Genomic DNA, 20,271 nt, shown 5'->3' with positions numbered 1-20,271 from the left:
GGATTGAATTCTGACCCAATCACAGTGTAGTCTGCACATGTTTACTTTCTACATGGGATTTCCTCCTTTAGTTTTCCTCTCACATTCTAAAAATGAGGATGATCATTAAAATGGCAACTCTAAATTGGGTCTAGCAGAGGACTACAGGACTGGCATCATGTCAAAGTTTAGTTTGGTTTGCTGTGTCCCAGAACTGGATTAAGTCATTTCCATGGATAGAGCAATGTAGTTTACAAAATCAGGGAAAGAGTTGGTGTGGTCAAATTTTTACATCAATACACTATAAGAGAAGACGAGACCTGACTAAAAAGCTGGGAAAGGAAATGAAGGGGCAAAACCTATGGAACAATGTACTCTTCTAATAACTGTATTAATACAGCCAAAGTGGTTATGTCAACTAAATCAGCATCATGAGAGAAAAAGCAAAGCATTGTACAACAGCTGGGAAAATAGCAGGTAGTGCTGATCAAGTTTTTTGCTGAACACAAGGATTTCGATTAAGATGAAAAAAATATATATTATTAATTCACATGTTGCTGACAAGTTGTTACATTTGCAAGAGGTTGATCAAAGTATTATCAGGTCAATAATGCAAAAAACTGACCCTGAGTCAATAGTCAATTACAGAACAAAAACGGGTCTGAGAGCCATAAAAACCCTCCTTTTTTATTATATTATGCTCTAACACATAATAACAGTTGCTCTTTAAAGCTAATTTTCAAACACAAGCCAATCTGTTTTAAAAATAAATACAATTTATGTGTTTAACATGGTGCTCTGTTAAACATTGAAACAGGTGCTTAAGATGTGCTGGGGACGCATTCATTTAGCTGTAAGTGTGTTATGCATGGGATGAGTCTAAAATCAGTTTAATATCTGCTTTTAAATTTTGGAAATACTCTGCTTTCAGGATTTGTCCCTGCTATAGCCGATATATCACAATTCTGTGGCGCTACGCCGAGATGTTGGAAGTACACAGAACCACATGATGTATCATGATGGGGGCTTTAAAAATCAAAATCGCATCAAGGTTAATTATACATTTACCAACATTTTTAGCAGTTTACATAATGTGTTCTTTGCCATGTAGTATAGGGCGCAGTAGTTCTTGTAAGACACCCAGCTATAACAGAAAGATGGTGTGAAATGAGAAGGTGTCGTGTTTAGAATGACTGCATGAATTACTGTGTTTAATTGTTTATTTTCTAAAGCTAAAATATCATAAAAATGCATACGTAAGGTGAGACAGGGAGTAATACTTGAGGACAAAGTTATCAATCATTCTTTATTTTATATTGCATCCTTCACTGAAATCATCATCTCAAGTTAACAAGCTGTAATGGAGAGGTCAGTTGGATACAAAGGGAATTTTTTCAACCCAAACATTAAGGTCTCCAGGAAGAGTTAAATGAAATGAAAATAAAGGAAAAGGAAAAACAACAAAAAGCACAATTGTGTTTCTGCTCATCTGTGCCTTACTACATAAATGTAGTCTATACGGACCATGTGTGCGAGTTCCTTCTTGCCTCCTGACCTTCATATAATACTACACTGGCCTTCTCCTCTTCCTCTTTGTCAGGCAGGCCTGTGCCACAGCTTCTCTCATGACGTCTCGATCTGCCAGGGAATATTTCTGGAACCCTTCCGCCCTGCCAGGCAGCACTTCTGTGTCATCTTAGAATGTTAGAATTGTGTCTTTTGTTTCTTAGCAGCTGTCATTTTTTTTTTTTTTTGTAAATTTTGAAAATTTCTCCTTCTCCCTTGGTCTGTGCTCTGGTTATTAATATTGTAATGTTTATAGGTGTGCCGTGGTCTCTTTACCCATTAGCCTGCAATTAGGGTCCCTTAGGTGTAACATGAAGAACAGTACTTAAACCATCTGATTGCCACAATTGCTTGCTGTGATCTTTGGCTTCACTCTGTGCCTTCCTTTTTTCATTCCATAAGTTCAGTAGTCTTTGACCTTTTTTACTTGCTTTTCTAGGCTTTTTCAATATTATGTTTGGCATTCAGATAGACAGATACTTTATTTATCTGATCAGGAAAATTCAGGTGAGCTGTAGCTCAAGCACATCAGTACAAATTTTTACAAATTATTAAAAAAAACACAAGGAAAACACAACATAAATAAATAAATAAAATTTACAAATGGTCAAGTGTTATAGTGTCAGATGGTAGAGTGGTAACTAGGTCATGAATTGCTTGTGTTGACAACAGAGTAATAAAATCTCACAGCAGTATTAATAAATGATCTTCTAAAGTGTTCTGTTCTACAGCGCAGTGAGAGAAGACAATTGCTACATTTACTTCTCTGATGTGCCAAAATGTTGTGGAGAGGGTGACTGATAATGTCAAGGATGGCTTGTACCTTCATCCCCATACACCTTTCCACCACCATTCCCACCGAGTCCACAGTTCTACCTAGCACTGAGCCAGTCTTCTTCACCAGCTTGTCCAGCCTCTTTGTGTTCTAATCTGTCATATTGACTCCCCAATACACAGCAGCAAAGAAGAGGACACTGGCAACAACTGTCTTATAGGAAAAAGACAACATTTCTCTACATTTGCTTAACGATCTGAGACCTCTGAGGAAAAACAGCCTTCTCTGCACCTTCCTGTATAGGACATCTGTGTTCACAGACCAGTCCAGTTAGTTGTCAAGGTGGACTTCAAGAAATTTATAAGTCTGCCCCACCTCAATGTTCTTCTCTTGGATGTTAACAGGCCTAAGGGGGAGCACAGACCTGTGGAAATCCACAATCATCTCTTTGGTCTTCGCTGTGTTCAGAACCAGGCAGTTCTTATTGCTCCAGACACTGAAAGCTCCAATCAGTTCATTTTAAGTTTGCCTTTTTTTCTTGTAAATTTTGTTTATTCGTTTAGAATTTCTTTAGAATCTTTTTGAGATTTACTTTATTTTGTAATTTGAATTCCTTTAGGTTGCATATTTTTACTTGTTCTTTATTTATTCAAGTTAATATGTATACTGTATATTAACGTGTTTGAGATTTCAAGGGGGACTTCCCCCTCCCTGCTCTTCATTACGATATGTGTAAATCAGTATTCTCGACACATAATTTGTGCAGGGCTGAGTAAGTGTCAGCCGAGGGGTGCCACAATGTTATTTCATATGCGATAGGGAGGGAGAAAGTCATTGATTAAATATGCAATCACGAGTGTGGCCATCTCCAAATGGAAACCCGCCATGCCCTGATAGTTGATTTAATATGCAATTGCAACGGTGCCGATCTCCAAAGCGAAATAAAAGCAACAATTTTCTATGCAACTGTGAGAGTGCCAATCTCCAAAGATGACTATCCCCAATCCTCCTTCGTCAAGTTCAATTTCAGATACACTTGCATGGATCTAATAGAGGAACACATTTTTGGGTGCATGAAACCATGTCTATTTAAGAGCGCAATGTACTTTTGATCCAGTCCTGAATATTTGTATATCAGAACGGTTGATAGCTTAACTAAGAAATTATGTGCCTTGGACAGATCTTGGTAGAACCAGGAATATCGTGGCAGCTGGGCTACATCTGACACCGAGCTAGCAGAGTGCGACAGAGCGTATGCGAGGGCAGGCCAGGGGAGGAAGCAGCTAGGAGCCAGGAGAGGTAGGTTTTGGTACAGGTACTAAGGTTCAAAACCTGGTACTGGAACCAAAGTCAAAATTATAGTATCGATTTTATGCCCTCAAAGCATAAACCTCAAAGTGATAAGACAAAGTATAGGACAACATTAGACTGTTTAACAGAAACAGTAAGATCCACATAATCAGGAGCAGAAAAGGGATCACATTCAATTCTCCATAATTATGCACTCACATACACTTTTCAGATACCCAATGCCACATACCCAATAGGTTCACTTGATCCAGACACATTACAGATCTGTTAGTTTATCTAACAGCATATTCATCACCCTGTTCTGTGTACACATTAAACAAAAACAATAACTGTCTCGTATTGTATATTTAAAGAGAGATCTGAATGCAAGCAGCTTCTGTATGGTCACAAGACATTTGTATTGTTAAGTGACCTATGTGGTCAATGCCTCCTCATCTTTCAACATGTAGTTTGTCTCCAGGCCGCCTAATTACACTGGCAAGCAGATCTGTGCTTGCTAACCAGACACGTCTTACTCATCACCCTGGGCTGCCAATCTCGCAACGTCAGCAAAACCAAAATATGAAATCAGGCTGTAACTGCAGCCCACAGAAGCAGAGACAGCAGGGTGAAACAATGAGGCTTTGTTGGTTTTAATCGCCGCTCCGAAGCTGTTAGAGATGAGCAGAGTCTGCAGAATGGGACACTTGCTAATGAGTCCACAATAGCAGGATATAATGAGCAGCAGTATCCTATAGGCTGGAAGGAAGGCCCCCTGCTGCCCTGCATGAACTTGGTGGTGCCTCCATTTCCCGAAACATTTTTTTTTTCCTTTGGAGTAGTTGTGGTCAGTTTTTATATACATTCTTGAATTCAGTTGTCCACTCATGCACCCATTTTTAAAACCATCTATTCCACCATCACAGGGGCCAGAACCAATTACAGGACTAAATCCTATTAGGAGAAGTATGTTTTGCAAAGCAATTTTAATTTAATTTTACATATTTTACTGAAGGGAGGCAGTGGTCAATTTCCTGGGCACAGACTATCAATCTTTTTTAATCAAAGCTCAGTGTATTCTCAAAGTAACCTTTCCTCAGACAGTTCAGAAAGCATTCTTTGTTTGGTTTCACACTCACAACCATAGGAAGTCTTTGCATGAGCAGCACAATCTATGAGCTACAGAATTTATTCAAGGAAGGACGTTTCATTTCAAAATGATCCCAGTGCAAGCAAAGCCATCTGGCTGTTTTCAAAGCAAAAAAAGGGAACATTATCTAACATGAATTATTATATGACACAATTTAATTCCCTAGCTTTCCCTAAGAAGCAAGAATCTGCTTATTCCTGCCTTCTAAAAGCTACAGGGGATTAGCAATTAAATGATAAGCTAATACATGAAAAAAATAATGTGCACTTACTCAACGACCTTTTAATTTCATTTACCTAATAGGATTTCCTTCCAAGTAGCTCATTTATCAGCTCACCATTGAGGTTTCAGTATTTAATTGTAATGTACTAACACTTATGGTGTTGTCTGGCATTATAATTCAAGGTGTCCCCACCACTCCCCAGAAAATGAGCCCACGCATCCATTGAACAGTTACATCCTTCAAAGAAGGAATTATAGTAATGTTCTACATAGAACCCACTTGTATAATAACCCATACTTTTATACTGTTAGCTGCTCTTTGGGCTCTACAAAAACAACTGGCAGAGAGTAAAGAAAAAACAAACACATTTGTGGAGAATGCAAGTTTTCGTGTGTGAAGCTGTATTGTAAGACCTCGCTCGTTTATCAAGTCAAAATTTATTACAAATTTTAGCTCATCTTGTAAAACACTCGCAAACCAAGTTACTCGCAATCCAAGGTTCCACTTGTACATGAAAAACGCGAGCCAACTCCGGCTGAAGCTTAACTATCACTTCACTGAGTGAAGAACAAGCACGTTTTAACCAAAAATGCACAGACACAGACAGTCATGGTAAAGTGAGACTTCTTGTACGTGCACAAGCTGCCTTGTTCTAATGTTATTTTCTATCAGCTGTGCTATTTGGAAGGCAAGAGAATATGCAGTATTATACTGTCAGTGTACCGTATATCTTGTCACTGTAAGTAGTTTGCACTGTTCAGACATCCATGTTACCTACTGTAGGGATTGGCTTCAAAAGAGAAGCCAATAGATTTGGAACTTTGTGTTATTTGTGCATCTTTATTTTGTAAAGATGTTATTTATTTTTACTCATTTTTATTTTATTATTTGGAAAGAGCAGAATTTGCATTATTTCATATTTTTGTCTGTCTTATTACAACATTTCTAAAAAAAAATTAATAATTATGATCAAACAGTTACTCAGTACTTGAGTAGTCTTTTCACCAATACTTTATTACTCTTACTTAAGTAATATTTTGGATGACTACTTTTTACTTCAACTTGAGAAATATTATTTTGAAGTAATGCTACTCTTACTTGAGTAAAAGTTTTGGCTACTCTACCCAGGAATCAATTGAATGTTTAGCAATTGTATGATCTTTGTAGATAAAATTAGGAATTGTTCTTCACTGCTGCTTAAATGACAATAAAGAAATGGTGCTAAACTGATGAAACGCTTAATTTATAAGCCTTCAGCAGTCCCTTTAATTACACTGCTGTGCTGCACATTAATTTGGGTTTCTAGCTGTGCATACTCAATCCTAAATGTATCATTACATCCTATAAGTTTTTTCTCTTTATTGCCATGTAACATTATTTGGAATTTTATCTTAGAATTATATTTGATGCATCCAACATATGCCTGTCAACCAACTGGCATGGTACATAATCCACCCTTTGCCTAGCAGGTGCTGAGCCCACATGGCGACATAATGCAGTTTCTTTATGCTGAACCAACCAGGATGCATGAGTCTGCAAGCCACCAGGCATTTGTTGGTGAACTCCAAACCCAGCCATACAGTAGCTTTAGAAATGGGTTCCAGTATTGCTCTGGGTACAATTCTAGTGAATGGTCACTGGAGGTTCATTATTGGCCAAAAGAAGTTTGAAGTTATTAGAAGTACAAGGCTCCTTGTCCTTGTACAAGTCAGCTGCTTACCACAGTATCCCTCACCAGGAACATGGAGCACAAAATGAGTTACGGCAAGACTGCATAATTTATGTAAAAGACCCTTTGATGGTGCTTACTGCTAATTTGCCACATATGCTCCCTCCTCCGGGTTTTTGTCAAGGCTTCATTGTTGTTTTTATTTTTACTTACCATTTTTAATTTTATTGTTAATCTATTCATCCATTATCTTAACCTGCTTATTCACATGTTAGAGAAGCAAACATCCATCCATCCATTGTCCAACCGCTGAATCCGAATAGGGTCACGGGGTCTGCTGAGCCAATCCCAGCCAACACAGGGCACAAGGCAGGAACCAATCCTGGGCAGGGTGCCAACCCACGCAGGACAGAGAAGCAAACAGCTTCATAAAATAAAGTAACAACCCGATGCATGGTACCCACCCTTTAACTGCCTTCCCATAATCCCAAACCAGCCCTGCAGAGTTCAAGATTCTAAAAGGCATCAAAAGAGGATCCAGAGTGAACCTGACTAGTAAGGAGCAGCCCTGTGTCAACCTCATTGAGGAGCTAAAAAACTAAAGACTGGGACTGTGGTAAAGACCAAGCGGGTACTGGTGCACAAATTAAATGTATCATGTCTGACAAGTTATCAATGCAGGGACCAGATGCTCCATTTCTCCTTTCTGCTGAGAGTTCCAAAAGAGTCAAATTGAAAAAGGAAGATTTCCACACAGATAAAGAAAGGGCATCAAAGATTTCCAGTGAATGCCAAGGGCAACATTTGCAGCAATTATGCCAGAGGCAGACAGGTTCTGCTGGACACCAGAAAAATGGAGCAAAATATGACCAGAGACATATTGTTATAAAGAAAACTCCATGAAATTGAGGGGACCCTCACCACACAGATTTAATTGGTAATGAGCAATGACATGCCTTAGATAGTTCCAAATATGAAGATGACATTGGCTTTCATCCTGGGGAGAGCATAACCAGGAACTGGAAAAGTCCCAGCTTATGCAGGAGATTTTGCAGGATCCAGCACCCAGGTGTAAATTTATATGATTGTTTTTTTTTTACACAATTGTCTTCTAAAACTTCAGTGTATAGCAGCAGCAGGTCTAGGGAATGGATTTGGTGCCAATGCCCTTGGTCACCTATATACTTATGCCTTAACAGTGGTGATGGGTATATCAGGTGACTACACCCTGGGGCATTGGATATGTTGTCTGTACCAACCCTGTTTTTGTATTGTAATCATTGCATTTCGTAAGGCTAGATATTTATTAGTAGGATTATTTAATTTTACAATGGGATTGGTAATATTGTATAAGAATGTGACTACTAGAAGGACGGTGCTAAACGGATTCCCATTTTCCCATATTTATTACTTTTGTATTAAGGAGTTATCGCTATTAATTTTCTTTTCATTTATTGATAATGGCCTCATCAGACCTTCTTCTAATGCAAGGAATCTTGGTGTCATTTTTGATTCCTCCATTTCTTTTTCAACTTACATAAACCACATTAAGAAACTTTCTTACTTCCATCTCCATAACTCCCTACTGGCAGGTGCCACTCCTAACCTTATATGACATCTCCAGTTAATAAAAAACTGTGCTGCAAGAGTCTTTACACAAACCAGCAACAGCGAGCACATCACACTCATCCTGTTTCTCCTTCACTGGCTCCCTGTGTCTTACAGGATTAAATATAAAATTTGATTAATAACTTATAAAGCTTTAAATGGCCTTGCACTGAACTACATCAGTGACCTTCTCCATCGTTATGCTTCTGTTTGCCCACTAAGGTCCTTTGATTCTGGCAATCTTGTTGTGCCCCACACCTGTACTATCTGGGTGACGGGGCACTCAGCTGTAAAGCGCCAAGACTTTGGAATGACATCTCAAAATTAATTAGATCAGCTGATTCCACTCATTCTTTTAAAAACCAGCTTAAAATTCATCTGCTCAGGAAGGCTTTTAACTTAACCTGACATTCTGCCTCCTCTTTCAGTCTTCCTCTCTGCCCAGATGCTCAGGATAACTTTTGTGTGTGTTATATCACAAAATGATGTTATTTGCTCAGGCTTTTCTTTTAGTATTGAATTTAGCATTTGACTCTGGTTTATTGTCTCTTATTCTACTTAAGGCTTTGTATATCTTGTATTTATCTATGGATACTATTTGTACCTAATGTTATATATAGTATACGCTGCTGTTATGTCTGAGACTCTGCAAAGCGCCTTGAGCATGGGAAAGGAGCTATATAAATAAAAAGCTTTAATTGATTTAATGTTTTCTATACTCTGTTGTGGAGTTATCCTACCTTTGATTGGTGGTGTCTGCAAATTCTGACACTTTGGATAACTCATACCAAAAGGAGTTTATTCTAAATGAGATACATTTGATGGGCAAGTTGAACTGTGATGTGGGAGACACTCACTGTCCTATCCACACTCCAACATAGTGGACTACTTAATAGCCACCAATTAGCTGGCATGTATTTAGGATTTGAACCACTGTGCAGCCTGATAACTTATTGACTGCATGAGTTATAATAGAGTTTGTGAAGACGTTTTGAAAATTAAGGCTGGTTGTGAGTTCCTGCTATGAACTGTTGTCCCATTCAGGACTAGCTGCCACCTAGAACCTATTGCTGTTGGACAAGACTCTGAAGATTATGAACTAAATGAGCAGATTAGAAAACTGACAGACATCTTGATAATTTCTCCACAGTCCATTTGTTAAGCTGAAATTTATGCGTTACAACCCAGCATATAGAAATGAATGGTTCTAACATAACATGCATTGTACAAATGAGAATTGAACAAAGTGACTTAATTTCCCATTTTTCATATACTCATAGACTATACAACAGTCAGCTCCGCCACTAAGGAACCTACCAGGAAGGATAATGGATGCAGTTTGACCCAAATAGACTACAGAAGTTGGCCTAGAAAATATATTTTGATATTTTAAAATAAAAAGAAAAAATATCCAGGCTGTTTAGCAAGCACCATTTTGTTAATTTCCATAGATCAAGGCTATAAAACTTCAATGGAAAGACAGTGTCACACACGTGCCCATGGGAGGCAGCTAAAGGGCTTGAGTAAGGACAGTTCCGAGACATACCAGGATGTGGCAGAGTGCACCGACTCTTTTTCTCCCTTGCCTGCAGACCATTCACAGGAGATTCCACCTGGTTCCCTTGACGTCACTTCCGGGACCGAGCCAATGGAAGGAGACCTTGCCGGCTCCAGCCCCTGTGATGTCACATCCGGGCTTGAGCCTATGGCTGAAGACCTCCATGAGCCCGACCCCTTTGGCTTCACTTCCTGTCTTCCCCTTTAAAAGCCTCCACCTTTTCCCTATTCTCAGTTCTGTATTGGACTCGGTTTTGAGCACAACAGTGCTATCATTTAAAAAGACGATTTGCAGCCAGGATACCACATTATATGGGTGGCTGCCCCAAACCTTGCTATGTCTCATTGTGAGTTTTATTACAACAGATATAGATAAAGTAGCAGCTATACCTTGTTTGGGACGGGTAGTGATGCTCACGCCAGGCGTGGAAGGAGACTGTTCTGTCTTCACGGGGCTACTTTCATCCTCTTTGGGATTCTCGGCAGGAACTGAAGGATTGAAAACAAAGACAGGATGTTAGTTCTCTTTACTCTAAATTTGGTTAATACAAAAACATTTTAAATATTCAAACACTATAAAGAATCCCCGTTATATTTAAACCGTGATCCCAAAACCCCAACATATCTTGTACGTTTTTTCAAAATAAGCTAACCTTTAAATCAGAAATGGTTGAAATATCAGTTTAATGCATAAAAATCTTGTAGCCTGTGCTTACATTACCGGGTGTTGATGCCTGAATCGGAAACGATGAAGAAATCTGATCTGATCGGTGGTGTTTTCTTTACACATTCTAGATGTGGTTTGAGCGTTTACATTCATATTCAGCTTATGTGTGTAGTGACAAAGTTGAGGCATAACGTATGATTTTCTGCTGATGCTCTTTACTTTTCTATACTTTAGAAGCATTTTCTAAATGGGGTGATTCAGCACAGATGAGCTATGGCATTACATGCTTTAACTTGATTTGTTACTGCAATATCCTCCACCTCCTTTCAAAAAAGATTTTGCATAATAACAGGAGCTAAGAGTTTAATGGATTGCATTGTTAAGTGCTTTCATAACTCCCAATGCCTGGAGAACTTTCGAATGAGACAAATAACTCGTTTTAATGTGAGCAGTTAACTCTCATCATGCCACTCTCTCATTTTACTATGTCACATAATGCACAAAAAGTACACCATCACGTAATACCCGTAAGTGAAAACAGATATGGGCAATCAGAAAATAACTGGGATTCAGTAGGACATGTGTTTTTTGGGTTTCTACACCAAAATCTGACCTGTGTCAGATATATGAAAAGATAGAAAGAGAACATTTGCCAAGGCTCCTAGCCAATAAGATCAATCCTTCTTTAGGCTGCATCTCATTACAGTTTCATTAAATACTTCAGTTTTACACAGAGCACTAGAAACAGTGTTTTAACAAAATGTACTGTGCTTAATCTGCATCACCTTTCTAGTGGCCAGCAATGTCCGTTTCTGCAAGAGTTGTGTAAAAACGCTTATTGGGACAGAAGTGGGAACCTAAGAAGGAGTCAGCTGGCTTCAAGATGAGATGAAAAGCATTATGGGTACTTACAAGAGAACATGCAAGACTCACAGAGCCACTTCCATGTACAAGCTTGTTTATTTTTTTGTTTTGTTTAATTGTTACGGTTTACCACATAGCACATAGTGAAGACCTTTTGAAAATACGTTGACAACAACTGTGAGTGTTTATTCTGAACTTGAACCTATATTTATTCATGAGGTACTTCCTGCACACTGTCTTCAGGCTTGGAAAGTATCTACAGTTTACTACTTACTGCCTCTTTGACACCTGAATAGGAATTCATCTTATACTGTAGCATAGAATACCAGCTATACCCAAAGCATAAAAAATCCTCTTAAATTACATTTCACACATCTCATGAAATCACACTCAGGCGAGTTTCAAAACCAAACAATGTGAGATTAAATTTTGCAGAGCTTGATCATCATGCTCAGGTATGCCAGGAAGCCAGAGTAACCATATTTCTAAAAAAATCTCCTGCTTAAGCCACATCCTTTGCCACTAAAAAAAAAAATGGCTATCAATATGATTAAAATGTGTGATAAGTGCCAGCTGCTTGCTTTAAACCGCTAAGCTTTTCTTTAAGAGATGGCTGGCATAGTGCAAGTGTAAGTATAAAAAAATGTATGCATAATATACTTTATATGGAAGAAAATGGAAAAAAGAGACACGTCTTATTTCCACCCTTCCAAGTAAAAAGGAAGTGCGTTATGCACAGTGTTTTACCTGCAGAAACAAGGAAATTGTCATTTGTCCCACCCGTATTGTCAGAAGTACAAAGTATAGCACATTTTTAAATGTTGTGATTTAGGCTAAACATGTGTAATGTAATAGTGTAATAAAACGTTTATAAGAACACTGCCAACACTGCCACTTGCCCCTGGCCAGAAAGTAGGAGAGTCTTGAAAGAAGCTTGTATGTGGTGTCATTTCCAATGTTTTGGGTTTTCACTTGTCGACAGGATGTTAGTATATTTTGGTATGCATGTCTGCTAAGCAAAATGCTGCATCTCAAACTACCACTAACAATTTTTACAAGGAAGAAATTACATTCAATTAATCAACTTATTGCCTGTAGCAGTTATCAACAAATCAATTTGTGAACGCTGGCCTCGTCCAGAGTGTAAGTGTTTGTCGTTATACTATATACAGCATGTACAAGTAAAGCCCCATGTCACTATAAAACTTTTCCAGGTACAGTACATTCAGTCACATGTAAATGAAAACTATATTTGTGAAGGCAGTTGTGGCACTGCAGTAACTACAAGTCCTATAGTGTGACATCCTCAGTGATTAAGTCAACTTGCCCCAATCAAACAGGTTGGATTTTGTCTTAAATCATAGTAGCAGGTTCGTGTGCACAGTGCATACAGTGAGGCTGCAATGAATAAAGACAAGTAGGTGTTTTGGAAAATGCAAGCAGAGGAGAGGTTTGTCTGTGTGATGTCTCGTGTTTTTCTAGTGCAATACACTAGAAGAAGGACAAAGACAGTCTAAACTCACTATACTTGGGGAAAAAATTAGCACAGACACTGTTGCTGTCATGCAGAACATTCATTGGCTGTCAAAATATGGTGAGCTTTTGATACTTTGAAACTCTGAAAATGTGATTCTTACTCACGTAATTTGACATTCTGAAGGCATCAAGTTCCAGCACCTGCAGTTGCTATGTTCAGCATACTCTCCAGCACAAAATCATGCAGTGTGTCATCAGCTTAAGACAGTACAGGTAAGGTTCTGAATCTGGATCTCTTTCCTTCTTACATCAGTGCCAATAACACACTCCACATCACCAATCCAACTGCACACCTATTTAAAACTTTCCTTATTCGAGTATTTTTGTCATGCGCACAGAGTACAGTGAATTTCTTACTAGCCTGTCTAGACAACATGCTGTCACTCATAAATGCCATAATTGCATTAAGTATCTTTAATATTTGTATACAGTACGCAGATAGGGAGCAGGCTAACTGTCCTTCATTTCAATTAAAACCTAAGCAAAGAAAAATAACCCATTTCTATTTGTCTTTGAGATTAACAACTTAAATTGTCAGTTAAAATAAATGGTGATCAAGAAAGGGTGCACTTATCTGCATACTGAAAGTGTCACAAGAAACACATAAAAGAATTTCAAAACAGTGATTACCTGCAGAGTACCACCCTGATAACTGCTGTGCTGTTCCTGACCAGTGCTGTTACATGTACTAGATTTTAAAAGATTAAATCACTTTGTGGAAGTGTTTTATCCAGGTTTATTGGAAATCATACAACTCTAATTTAAAGTTTATTAATCATAGAAGACTCACTTGTGAGTTTCCCATCAAATGCTAAAAGTTAAAAAGGAATACTTAAAATGGACTACAGGTGAGGAATGTGAGGCCACATCCAATGCCTTTATAGACAGTGAATAAGGTCTGAAATAAACCCATGATTCAAAACATGTATTGCAGCAGTGCAGTCCACCATCCCACCATACCACATGTGCACCTCCATATGTACAGTATACAAATACACATGCTATGCACACACAGATAGCATTTCTAACAAAAAGATGCTTTTATATGCATAAAAAATAAAACCATACTTGGACTGGTAATTACAGGCTCACAAGCAAAGAATTTTTTGTTTTCTAGTATAATAGCTGATATAATCAGTTATAGTAAATATTGTATTGACTACAAAACACAACAGAGCATATAAAGGCAAAGGCTGTTATGTCTGCAGCAGTCTGGAATGCAAGTTACTTCAGGTTTGGCTGAAATCCCCTCGGCACACACACAGCAGGGCTCTGGCAATACCCGACACTGGCACTGTTCTCTTCAAAAGCAAGGTCACACGAACAATGAAGGAACGCTTCAGCGTGCAAGTGGTATTACTGCAGAGATGGCATTGACTGCGGGTGCTTAAAGCCTGCTATTTACAACAATTTGAGGCAGGTGGACAGTAACACAAAATCACTTTCTATCAATTGCCTATTCTTTTAATATATGTGCAAATTTATATTATATTTATATATACTGGGGGAAACACATGTCATGTACTGTTTAGACAGACAGACAGAATGGCTGCATTCAATCCACACAGTGATTTATTTAATAAAACCAGCAGTTCTGAAGGATGATTCCACCAGTCAATCGTACATTTATCCATCAACACAAAATACATTTCTCAAATATCTCAAACACTATCAGAGCACTAATATGTCTATTAAAGTGTATATCTGGTTAAAAGCTTTCATTTCAAAAACCTATTTATACCACCCAGGATAAAGAGCACTCATAATATAATAAAGTTTATGTAATCTAATCTACTAAAGGACAAAGCAACATGTATTAATTTAGTTTACTCAAAATAAAGTTTATATAAGTTTATACCTAACATTATAATCTTTTTAGAATTTAGTAAGCCATTCACTTCAGAATGTCCAACTAAAGTATTTTTTCTTTCTTTTTTTTTCTTTAAAATGTGTTGAATAAAATATAAAAAGTATCTCCTGCAGTCATTATGTCTGTGTATATGAAAGAACTAGACTCCACTCACAGTTGACTCTTTTCATTTATATCTGGTACACATATTTTTGAAGAAATTTTGTTGTTCAGAGTCTACTTGAGATATCTCAGTTTTTATGAATAAACCTGTTAGACTTTCGTGTACACATCAGTATAAAAAATCACTTGCCCCACCTGCCATCATTATGAACAAATATGAGACAGAAACTAGTATTGGAAAAGGCCAATGTTCCCAGAAGCTTTCCAAGGATTACAAAAGTGTTATGATTTGAGGGTTTTATGAAGTACAAACTTTAATTCTCTGTATTTTGTATGTTGTTTGTCACACACATTTTCAGGCACCACCGGGAGTGGCAGCCTTTTCAGCAGCTCCGTGTACGACTTTATTTTTCTACCTTTTTCTCTATTTTACTGATCACTCCTATCACTTTCTTTTATGTGGACTCGTTCCCTGGACACTTTTTACACGTGTGAATTTCCCCTTGGGATTTGTGAATTTCTGCATAATAAAGTATCAATCTATCTAACTATCCACCTATCTACTTTTATTTTTTGATTATTAAAACATTTGATCATTATATTTCTGACTTTTAATACCACCATTTTGTTTGTTGTTTTGGATCACATCATCATTTTGTGTTCTGTTTTTGGAGGACAATTACCATTTTGTGATTTTTTGCATATCTGTGGATATGTTATTTACAGGTTACTATACAATTTCCTAGTCATGTGCAATGTTGTGGAACGTTATTTTTAAAAATAATTTAGTCACATTACTCATAACTTACAAAGATAGTAAGTTATATAGTTACTTTAAAATGTAATGAGTTACTTATGCATTACTTTTTTCTTTGTTTTGCATGAAAAACTTCTCATTTCATTAGCCATCATTCATTATTAAATTCTAAGCCTATATATGATTATGAACCCTTATAAAACTGTCCAGAAACACAGCCAAATTAGATTAAATTTGTGTCCTATAAATATATGTTTAGTCCCTCATTTGCTCGTTAAGTAAATAATATTCATCCCCTTTTCCATCCCAAATGCAAGTCCCCAAAGATTCAAGGTATGGACACTGGCCGCTGCACAACCAGGTCACAATGTTTCAACATATCTATAAGCAAATAGCAGGATGAAAACTAATCTGACTTTTTTTTTTTTTACAGGCATCTGTAACTAGACTACATGCAACACACTCTTCTGCTTGGCTGTTCAACTGCGGCCAGTAAAGGACTGCCATCGAAAGCCGCCCAGTGATGCTAAGATAATCACTGGCTCACTGTGACCCTAAACAGAGCAGATAATAATTTGACCCCAGGTTAAATGCACACCCTGTAACTTTTGCTCAGTTCTTTTCACTTGATTACATGCTACCTATGTTCTTCACCTCTACCTTACTAGCTCTCACCAAATATCCAGATCACACATGCATATTGTTAGTGAATAAATGCAATCCTTCCATGCAATAGTATTGGGATGCTACTGAGTGATTGGCCATTGATCCAGCAGCTGCTAGAATCCTAACTAGGAAAAGAAAATCCAAGCACATTTCTCTAATTTTGATGTCACTACGCTGGTTACCTGTGTCATTCAGGATTGACTTTAAAATTCTGCTTGTGGTTTATAAAGTCTTAAATAATCTTATATATCGGAATGTCTGACACCTTATATTCCAAATCGTAACCTTAGATCCTCAAATGAGTATCTCCTTAGAATTCCAAGAGCAAAACTTAAAAGAAGTGGTGAGGCGGCCTTCTGCTGCTATGCACCTAAAATCTGGAATAGCCTGCCAATAGGAATTCGCCAGGCTGATACAGTAGAGCACTTTAAAACACTGCTGAAAACACATTACTTTAACATGGCCTTCTAATAACTTCACTTTATCTTAATCCTGATACTCTGTATGTTCAATTCATCATAATAACTATTCATGGTGGCTCTAAAATCCGTACTGACCCCTACTCTCTCTTCTGTTTCTTTTTCTGGTTTCTCTGTGGTGGCGGCCTACGCCACCACCACCTACTCAAAGCATCATGGTGCTCCAACAATGATGGATGGATTAAAAGGCAGAAGTCTACGTGACCATCATCATCAAGCCCTTCCGTGAGAATCCTAAATCCAAAGAGGACTGTTTCATTTATGTTAGGTAGAATTCCCAGAGGGGACTGGGCGGTCTAATGGTCTGAAATCCCTGCAGATTTTTTTTTTTTTCTCCAGCCGTCTGGAGCTTTTTTTTTTGTTTTTTCTGTCCCCCCTGGCTATTGGACCTTACTCTTATTCTATGTTAATTAATGTTGACTTATTTTATTTTCTTACTGTGTCTTTTATTTTTCTATTCTTCATTATGTAAAGCACTTTGAGCTACTTTTTGTATGAAAATGTGTTATATAAATAAATGTTGTTGTTGTTGAACCAAATCATCTGATTTTCACAAAAAAAAGAACTGATCGGTGATTAGTAAAAAGCCTGATCACAAAAACCAATGTTTTTGGCCCTTGCTTTTCTAAGATTTACGGTAATTATTTAGCTGTAGTGTAGTTAAGCCAGCGCATGTCTTTTTTTTTTTTTTCTTCTTTCTTTTACAGCCGACTTCCTACAGCGTAAACAAAGAGCAGCGAGTGAAGGGTTGTTTTACCAGTGAATAAGAGGCGATTGGTATATTAGCCTTTATGTTAAAGAAAGTGGAAAAAAAGTCATCTATTTTGTCCATTAAGTTAAAATATGATGCTATTTTTGATCCTTTACTATGGACCTCTATCAGAGGGTGAAGAATGACAAATTTCTATTACAATCGAGAATATTTCAAACTTGAAACAATTAAATTAAAGCACACATTTTAATATTTCAAATATCTGATGAAACTATTCATGTTTATTATGTACTTCTACCTCATGAAGTAAATTGTTACATTTCTTACAAAAGCCTTGAGTTAAGGTGACTTATGCCGATTTAGACTTTTCTTTTTTTTTTGGAGTGTCGAGAAAAAGCTTTGGTAGTAAGTAGCGCAGTGACGTGCGTCTGTTTTTTGTTTATTTTAAGTAACACAGGTGTTTTTATTTCAGTAAAATAAGTATTGCATTACATTATTCATTATTTTAAAAGTAACTTAACTCTGAAACACATATTACATTTAACGTGCTACCCGTCCCCAACACTAGTCATGTGACATTTTGAATCATCATTCACTGTAAATAAAAGATGTCAGCCTACTAATGCTGAAGTCTATGTTTCTGAATATTTCAGTGTTTTCTGCTGTAGTTATTTAAAATTTTAGGAATTTTCAGATGTAGCTTTTTGATTTTGTTTTTGGATAACATTTAGTTTTTGATGAGTGGTATCTTTGCCTTGCTGGTTTTTGACACACATTTTATTTATTTACTAGGCTGACCCACCTTTAAGGCGACCGACTTTTAAGCTGACCACTTCTTAAGGCAATTCAATATGTAGTTCAATTTGATATTTTATACAAACTCATTAATTTGGTTATATTGCATTTGAGCGGTATTACTTTAATACTCATAGTTTCTGTTATTTTTGTGATGAAATTTAAACTTTTTTTCTATATTGTGGTCACCCTTTTGAACCCCCCTGATATTTACTATGAGGTGAGGCATCTGTACTCTATAAACATGAATTATTTCCAGAGACATAGTTTTGTCTATTTTTCCAGCGCATTGCGCACAAAAGCAAGGGAACGATAGGCGCACCAGAACTCTGCTCACATCATGTCGCTTCGTACCGTAAGCTCCAAGTAGTAAGTCTGTGATAAACGGAATTCCACTCACGGGACGGAAGGACAATCCCGACCACTTTTATATATTAAGAAAGAAGAAGAAGATATCGCACAGTCTGGAGTAGAAAATCATCTTTTACCTGGAAAAATGAAACTACAAATCCCATCGTGCATTGCAAAATGGATGGGGCGTGTTTGAAATTCCGCGCCTGCGTAGGACTCACAGGACGGAAGGACAATCCCGACCGCTTTTATATAGAAGGATTTAATCATCTCCTCTGTGTAACATTTGCCTTACTTTAAGCTACCATTTTCTCTTGGCAGTGTACACAGCAGGCAATGTAAGAACATCTAACTGAAACTGAAGGAAAAATCAAAATATAAAATATCAATAGAAGTATTGTCACTTACTTCATTTTTATGAGGTTTAGCATGTATTGACTGCATTCAAAGATCTTCACCTGTTATTAAGGTTTTTTGGAACAACATAATGAAAATTGGCAGGGCAAAAGAATAAAAACAATCCTCTCTGTAATAAACATTTTTCTTCGAAGCGTTGCCCAACCACACAATGAAAGTCCACTCCAGCCCTCAATTAGAGAGTCACACTGCCAACACATATGCTGAAACGAGCAATGGGAAAAATGGTGCAGGCTTAGGTCGAAACAATCTGTGACAAAAAAGACACAGATGGCATACTTCCATATTTGGAACTGTATCACTGGGCCTATGTGCTGCATCCAATCTGCAGCTAGCTAAGCTCCTCTGTTTCAACACCCCAAGAATTCAATGGCATCAACATGGTCAGTGATCAGTTTGTTAGTTCTGGTCTTAAATCTTTCCAAAAATCTTTAGTCTTGCTTTGGCATTCCTTCCTTCCATTTCTTTTTTTAATCCTTCAACTTTGTTCTATGCTAAAAGCCAGCAGGGTTTCATTTACATTGCTTCCACCCAGCCACCACCTTCTGCTGTCCATACTCTTTGCTCCTCCTAAAAAGTCCACTGCTCCTTGATTCTCGTAACACAGGGTGTTCTACTACCCTCTCTCAATAATATTAGGATCTCACCTTATCCTCTCTACACGACTATGCTGAGACAACATTTTAGAAACTAGAAATTCCTCAAAAGAATACATGCACGGGACTTCTTGTACTCCTCACAAACTACACTTCATGGTTCATTGTTTTTTCCTCATTAGTGTTCCTTACATATTTATCTACATGTACTGGTTTTGCCTCCCAGTTCTGGCTTTTTGGTCTTTAATTTCTCAGTCACTTTCTTTGATGCTGTCAGTTACAATTCTCCATTTAGCTCAAATTATTATTAATTATTGTAATTATTATCTCTGAGCATCAATGTAAGTTCATTTGCTTGGGCAGCTGCTAAATCACTCCTTGCTTCTCAATTTTAGTCCCCTTAATTAATGACTATGAAGAACAGGATGTCCTCATTATTTAATGCTAGCATAGTGAAGTGAACATTTATTAAAACTGGCAAAATGGAACAAAGGTAAGTCGGTATCCTTCAATGTGTATTTAGGATCCTCTGTTTACTTGAGTTGCTAGCCCTTATGTTCCTCTCTCTGTATGTCTTGTTGTCTTTGTTCATTGGACATTGCAGCCTCTTGTGGACTGAAGAAGACATTAGATAGATAAACG

At 37.5% G+C, this 20,271-nt stretch overlaps 1 protein-coding gene across 1 annotated transcript in view; it reads right to left on the bottom strand.

The window, feature by feature from the left end:
• Positions 1 to 20,271, bottom strand: part of map7d1a (MAP7 domain containing 1a) — a 154,878-nt gene that overhangs the window by 37,336 nt on the left and 97,271 nt on the right. The window contains exon 2 of the mRNA XM_039739356.1: positions 10,208 to 10,306. Within this exon, the coding sequence (XP_039595290.1) occupies positions 10,208 to 10,306 (99 nt within the window). The remainder of the gene's footprint in view (positions 1 to 10,207; positions 10,307 to 20,271) is intronic.

This window comes from Polypterus senegalus, chromosome 17, assembly GCF_016835505.1.
Source record: "Polypterus senegalus isolate Bchr_013 chromosome 17, ASM1683550v1, whole genome shotgun sequence".
Lineage (NCBI taxonomy): Eukaryota > Metazoa > Chordata > Cladistia > Polypteriformes > Polypteridae > Polypterus > Polypterus senegalus.
This window is presented reverse-complemented; position numbering and strand designations above follow the sequence as displayed.